The sequence below is a fragment of the Vigna umbellata genome, chromosome 3 (assembly GCF_029865625.1).
Source record: "Vigna umbellata cultivar VRB3 chromosome 3, Vumbellata_1.0, whole genome shotgun sequence".
NCBI lineage: Eukaryota > Viridiplantae > Streptophyta > Magnoliopsida > Fabales > Fabaceae > Vigna > Vigna umbellata.
Window position 1 is genome coordinate 1935266 of NC_142167.1, and position 7696 is coordinate 1942961.

The 7696-nt window shown below is 31.5% G+C and overlaps 1 protein-coding gene across 2 annotated transcripts; it reads left to right on the forward strand.

The window, feature by feature from the left end:
- The first annotated feature begins 550 nt into the window (after positions 1–550).
- Positions 551–6404, forward strand: LOC124823979 (E3 ubiquitin-protein ligase makorin-like). Of its 2 annotated transcripts, none has more exons than XM_047296338.2 (5): positions 551–706; positions 1280–1355; positions 1470–2230; positions 2627–2696; positions 5646–6404. In XM_047296338.2, the coding sequence occupies exons 1-5, from the start codon at positions 696–698 to the stop codon at positions 6087–6089; spliced, it is 1362 nt and encodes a 453-aa protein (XP_047152294.1). In that variant the 5' UTR covers positions 551–695; the 3' UTR covers positions 6090–6404. The 2 variants fall into 2 exon arrangements, with proteins under 2 accessions (XP_047152294.1, XP_047152288.1); XM_047296332.2 differs by having other exon boundaries at positions 552–706; positions 1280–1367.
- The last annotated feature ends 1292 nt before the right edge of the window (positions 6405–7696 follow it).

Genomic DNA, 7696 nt, shown 5'->3' on the forward strand with positions numbered 1-7696 from the left:
TTATAATATGTGAATGAAAGTTACTTTATTTTTTTAACTATTTATTTTATTTTTAAACTAATTTTTCTATACTATTTTTTTAATTTTAATTTTATTCTTTTATAACTTCTAATTAACTGGTCATTTAATAAATTATTAAAAAATAACTTAATTTTAAAGTATAGAATTTTTTATATTATTTTTTTCATTTTATTTTTTATGATTTATAATTATTTAATCATTAATAAAATTAAATTTAAAAACATGACAATAAAGATATATTGAACGAGTTTATCAGTACATTCATTAGATTAAATGAATCTAATCATTCATATTATATTAATACACTGATTTATAGCAAATTTTTTATATTTTTAGAAAATCTACAATATTTTTGTATATATTTTATCTTTTTTATTTTTACAAAATCTGTTATTTATATCTGTATACAAATATTAACAGTGTGCCATGTATCAACAGTGTGAAATTGTTCCAGGTAAGACTTATGAAAAATTGTCTTTTTAAAAAAAAACTAAATTGCTCCTTCGAAACACATTCGCATAACCGTAGATTTTGCAATTTAACGGACCCCGAGACACCGCCAAAAAAACCCTCGTACCCGGTTCAAATGGATCGCACTTAGGTTTTCACCGTCACATTTTGTCTTTTATTCCCCCTTTCTTCCGTTCCAATTCCTCAATTCCCACTCCATCGTCATGTCCAACAGGTGAATTTCTCACCCTCTTTTCTTCTTTTCCGTTCCTTCATTCTCTCTTCGATCTCTTTTATCTGATTCTTGAATTTTTTTCCATGACTCTCTTCTCGATTTTGCCTTTTGTTTTATCTTTTGTCTGGCTCGAACAATAGAAAGGTCAGAAAGAAAAGAAAAAGGGTTTTGTTGTTTCGCGTGGTGGGATAATTGACATTTGCCACTACTCTTTATTTGTTCAAACGCCAAGTGGTGGATTGTATGGATCATGTTCTTGTGTCTCTTTCTCGTTTCCTGTTTTACTGATTGAAAAATACTTGTTTGTTTAAAATACAAATTTTGATCAGTTTTCTCTTAAGGTGGTTTGGGATTGTTGATGTTTGATATAAACAAGGTTGATTTTTTGACTTGGAAATTGTGTGTTCGTTTTGATTTGTTTGATGTGTGCAATTTTTGTTGAGACTTTGTGATTTATTAATTAACCAATTTAGGAGTTTACTTGCTTATTGAATTTTTATGTTGAATTTTTGTAGACCCTTGATAACATTCTTACTCATTTATAAGTTGTTTGGAAATAATTATTTGTCTTAGGGTTTGCAAGTTCTATGCCCGTGGAGCGTGTTTGAAAGGGGATCAATGTGATTTTGTTCATGAGAGAAAGGATGGTGTAAGTAGTAATGTAAGTTGTAACTCATTCTGATTATCTTGTACTGTGTTTGCCCCCCACAGATAAATCTTTTTATTGACTTTCCTACTCTTTTGTTTCTTATGTTAAACACAGATTTGTACCTATTATCAAAAAGGAGTATGTGCTTATGGCAGTAGATGCAGATATAAACATGTCAAAGCTTATGAAGCGACGTCTTCTTCATCAAACGGACGTCATCCTCCTGTTTCAGATTCTGTGCTGAATCAAACCACCAAAGGGGCATCAAGTTGTGTTCCAAAGGCTTCGAAGTCATCTTCATCAGACAAGTGTGCAAGGAGTTCACAACATAAGAATCTGGTCTCTTCTGGAAATGATGTTGGTCAATCCAGTTCTAGTGGTGCTACAGCATCTGGACTTTTGTTTTGTTCATTTGCTGCTGCCAACTGCCCCCTTGGAAATAAATGTTCTCGTGTTCATGGAAATCGATGTTTTTACTGTAGAAAATTTTGCTTACATCCTACTGACAGTGAGGAAAGAGAAAATCATTTGGCAACTTGTGAGAAAAGGGAAAAATACCTTCAGGCTTTGAATGATAGTCAAGAAGTAGAATGCAATGTCTGTTTGGAGCGTGTTCTTTCCAAGCCTAAACCATCTGATTGTAAGTTTGGGCTGCTTCCTCAATGTGACCATGCTTTTTGTTTATCCTGTATCCGCAATTGGCGTAATAGTGCCCCAACCTCTGGAATGGACACGAGTAATAATGGAACTGCTAATACAGTGAGAAAATGTCCTGTTTGTCGCAAACTATCATATTTTGTCATTCCAAGTGGTATTTGGTATTCTACTAAGGAAGAAAAACAAGAAATTATTGATAACTACAAGGCAAACTGCAAGTAATTTCTTCTCTACTCAACACCCCCTTCACTTTCCCTAAATTGTATTGTTACTTGGTAACTGGTGATTTTGAATTTATTGTTGTATTATAATTAATTAGTCAAAGTTGTTGGAGATTGTGGTTGGTTGGGAAAATAATTCCCTCCTTTTCTCATTACTATATCCCCTCTCTTACACAACAATAAAACACTCCCAAAAGTACATAAAAAATTCATACATGCATTGTGTTCCAATATTTTGTGAAATGTTGATTGTTCACTCTTCACATGGGTCTATTGATGAGGGTACTGTATTCAGATTTCATCTATTTAGGTGAAAATCTGATTACTAAAGATATCGAAGACAGTATTTTTATTAAGGGATTGAATGGTTTGATGTTTGATTTTTTTTTTCAGACAAATTGATTGCAAGCATTTTAACTTCGGAAACGGGAATTGTCCATTTGGGGCTTGTTGCTTCTACAAGGTACCCAAACTACTATCTCTTTTGTCATTTGCTTGCTTTAATAAATTCCTTGGGCAAATTTGATTACCATTCTTAATTAATTAGTAACATCACTTTTTGAACAGTGAATAGCATTCTACCATATTTGTCCTTTCACTTAATTAATATTTATTATATTGCTATTAGATATTAGATGTCAAATTTGATTTTAGTGGTATAAATAATCATATTTGGGCTGACTATTCATTTGGTTATAAAATCTACAACGGTTTTTGGTCTTATATGCCACCAATATTATTTTATTATTTGTTTTAGATGAATTATTTTATTATAAAATCTAATGAGTTGTTTGTTTTAGATGAATTAGTTTACGAGTAGTGAGAGTCATAGCTTGATATTTGGATTCAGCTTCAGACCTTGCAACTTCAATTTGTTTCATGCTTTTCCATGTAATGGAATTCTCTCCAAATAGGACACAATAGGTTTAGTAGGAGAACCAGCCTGGTCAGCATAAGCGTAGGCATATGATCTTTTCATGTCCTTTGTTCTCATGCACTAATCATCCTTCTACTAGTGATCCTTAAAGAAGTATAAAGATTTGACAATTGCATTCCCATGATCAACATGAGGATAATTAAGGAATTAACTCACCACGCTTATAACAAAAGTGATGGCTAGTCTGGCTACTACTGAATAGTTCAGCTTTCTTACCAATCTCTAATATCTACTTGGGTTGCAAACTAATTCAACTTGACCTGGAGGAAGCTTAAAACTTTGGATACATGTGATTATTGTTGGTTTACAATTCAACATTTCAATTGCTTGAAGACCATAGTTTCTTAGGGATATAACAATTCAAGATCTTGATTATCAAGCAACTAAAATTCCCACAAACTATCTCGTTTGGTCCAAGTCTGATTTACCAAAATATTATACGAATCAGTTTGCATTTTGGGGAGTTCAGAAATCTGAACTGAAGTAAGCCATATGCCTGCATATTTATTATTATGATTAAATTTTTTTAAATCTTTTGGGGAATGCAATAATGATAATGGCATTTCTGTGTTGCACAATGGTACTATTATTTTTAGTTACTAGCTTGACCATTTGCAGTTGTACATTACTACTATTGTACTTGGTTAGTTTAAGTACTTCCTTTCATACAAATATAGTATGGACTGTTACTTCAGCGTTGCCAAATTTGTGATTTTACTTTTGTACAACCCTTGAGTTTTGGTTGTCTTCCATGCTTGATTCAGTGTAGGATTTTCAAGAATGGGATCATACTAGAGGGTTGAAGAGCTATCTGGCTTGCATGGAGAGATTGTTATTTTTCTGTGTTGAAGGCTCACAAATTTGTGAGCCCGTGTGCTTGATGCAGTGCAGATAAAACCCTATTTTGTTGGTCTTTTTGCCCTAAATAGCTCTTACCTTTGAGAGACATCTCTCTTCCTTTCAGCTGACAGATTTGCAGTAGCTTTCCTCTTCCTAACCGCACACCACGTTTCTCTTTTCTTTACCTGCATTCTGTTTTTGTTTTTAATACCCCTTTTTCTTTTTACTTCTCATGTCTCTCTCTGAGGTCTCCTTAGTTTGTGTGGCTCATCTTACCTTTCTATTTGGATTGGCTTCTGAAGTTGATAAGTTGGGCTTGTTCTTTGCCTTTGAAATAGCCCTCTTAGGCTCTAACTTTTGGTTTCTCTTGTTATCTTTTCTTCACACCCACCCTTTGATAACAATTATGTAATAAAATAGAAATTAAGATATTAATAATTAAATAACTACATAATGAATATGTAGATTATTGAATTTTGGTGGATTTATTTCACGTATTGGTTGCATTGTTATCCTATTTTCGTGTTATACTCTTTACATTTTACGATTCCACAATCTACACTTTTCTCCCCATTAAACGTAGGTAGGGTCTTGATTTTGCCAAACCTGGTTATGATAATTAAAGTTGAAAGAACTGGGGATTTGCTTTGACAGTTCCGGTGTTTATAATAAAATGTTAAAAAGTTTGTGCCATTATGCAAACTAGTGATGTTTGTGTCACAACACTTTTTTATTTTATTTTACTAATATGAATGACTTCTGCAACAATATTAGCTACTACCATACGAACTACGTAGTTTATGTACTACATTTTTCGTTATGTATTATCTTTTATTAAATTTACAATTTATAATTAATAATGAAAGAGTATTTGTTGTAATGGAAAAGACCATGAGCTGTGATTTGGATCCATGCTAGATCTGGAGTTGTGTTTTGTTTCAGTCCCATGTTTCTAAAATTAAGCTGTCTTGTTTCAAACTTAAGGATAGGCTAGTACTACATGATTAAATGAAGGAAGAGTTGTAAGTAGTTTTTAAATTGGTTTTACTTAAAAAAACACGAAATTGAAATTGGAAACAAACTCGGTCTCTGCCGCTTTGGCTCTGATCAATGAGGCACTAATACTTCAATTTGTTATTTATGTCTAATATGTATATATTTTATACTTCATTGATACTTAATCAATGAAATATATAATCTATAAAAGAGTAATACTTTTCTGATAACAATAATTTATAATTTTTTATTTTGGCAACCTTTAATACATTTGATTTTAATTTAGATTCACAAAATAACAATTATATATTTATTATGTTTTTAAGAATTTTTATACATTTAACATTATGCGTGTATATAATGTGTTGTATGTGCTTATTTTGAAAATAAGCTTATTGTCGTATCAGACGTGTGTTGTATCCTATACAAGGAACTTATTAGTGCATCAAAGGGTTTGATCTATGTTTGAAGCAAACATTTATAGACTTTAAAATATCTAGTACAAAGAGAAATACTATTCATATTTGGATACTTGTAAATCTGGATTTTTGGGCCATGATTTATTTATCTTTAGTCCTTTACATAGCTTATATTTGTACATTTTTTATCTCTAATAATTCTGATATCTGTTACTTTCAGCATACTGTGAAGCCTGGCTCATACACATGGATACATCGCAGGCCACCACCACCACCACAGCGGAGACAAAACAATCTTAATGAGATGTTGGACATGCTCAGCGATGTTGATTTAACTAGTGCTGAATATCTTTCTATCATGAGGGACTCGGATCTTTTCGACGATATGGATCCATTTGGGATGATAGATATATCTGATAGGCTTGCTGGTGAATCAGGTCTTTGTTTGGGCCCTTTTGATTCTGATGAAGAAGGGGTAGATTTTTTTCAGATGGCTGCATTGTCAGAAGCACTGGTTTCTGGTGTGGATGATTTTGGTCTTGAAGATTTTGATGATGAAGAGTTCAATCCTATGGAGGCTGCCTTGTTATCCATGATGATGCATTCTAACATAGATGAAGATGAAGATGAAGATGAAGAAGAATACAGTGATGAGTACTACTAGAATTACATAGTTCATTATCAAGCCACTCTATAACAAGTTAATGAGGTTCCTTTGGCTGTATGGTGCCCTATCATTTGTTCTTGAAAATCATTTAGGAAGAAACTCCGAGATATGGTATGCTAGTACTCATGTTAATACTTGGTATTCATGATCATATGCCATTTTGTATATTTTCTGTTATGACCATATTCAAATAGTTTTGGCTTGTTATGACCATATTCAAATAGTTTTTGCTTGAGGGTCTGCTTACTCTTGTCTCATTGTACTTTGAACTGCGATTGCTGTTGTATGTAAAATATGGCTTGATATTCTTGATCTTCTTGTCATTTGCATCACCATAGTATTTTGGTTATGTTAAATATAGTGAGAAATTATGTATGTGGGTAATTTTCTTATGTGTGTTTTGTCTAAAACACACATACATAGGTAATATATTTATAACGAAGAATTATACAAATATATATATGACAATTAAACATAAATATGATAAATAGAAGATATTGCTAAAAATAATATTAACAATTTTTATAAATATCAAACAATATTAAAAGTCTTAAATTGTATATATGAAGTTTGTTATAAATATAATCAATTCTTGATATTCTTAAATATTTAGTGAAAATATCTGTTAATTAATTATTTGAATTAACGAATTTAGTTTTAATATCTTTAGATACAATTTTTTTTTTCAATTGAAATGTAATCAATCTCTATGTGTTGTGTCTGTTTTTGGAAGATAAGATTAAAATTTGATGTGAAGAGTTGTCTGATTGTCATTTATATGTGTTGTGTCTCTATATTATGCTTCTGCACTAGATCTTGTTACTTAACACTTTTTTTTTCCTTTTCCAAGAAATCAAGATACCATTGATGGACACACAATTCTCAGAGGTAGATCTTCTATATCCTACCCAATCAGCATTTGAATAACAAACAATTTTTGTATGGTTATTTGAACCATATAATAAACCTTTTTCAGGTGATCCTTTAATATACAAATAATTGCATTCCAATAATATTCACATGGGAAACATTCTGACTACAAAGGAAATGTCAGGATGAGTAACAATAAGATAATTTAATTTCCCAACCAATCTTCTATATTGCTCAGATCTAAAATAGGCTCCCTTGATTTGTTAAGAATTTGATACTATTATCTGTGGATTTGTCGATATGTTTTGAATTTATCTCAATTCCCTCCAAAATATCAAGTGTATACTTTTTTTCATATATAACAATATCATCTTTTCATTGTGCTGCCTTAATACCTAAGAGGTACTTGAGTTTGCCAAAATTTAGTTTGAAAATGGTGACAAAGATGTTGTTTCATCTAAGAGATGTCATGGTGGTCACTACTTGTAAGAACATTGTCATCAACATATATTATTAAACATACATATCCAGCACTTGAGTAACGATAAAAGACAAAATTATTTTATTCACTTCGAGTTATACCAAATTGTTAAACCACACTACTAAATTTGCTAAACCAGGCCTTAAGAAACTGTTTTAGGCCATATAAAAATTTCGAAGATGACATATAAATCCATAAGACTCTCCTTGAGCAACAAATCTAGGAGGTTACTCTATATAAATTTCTTTTTGTA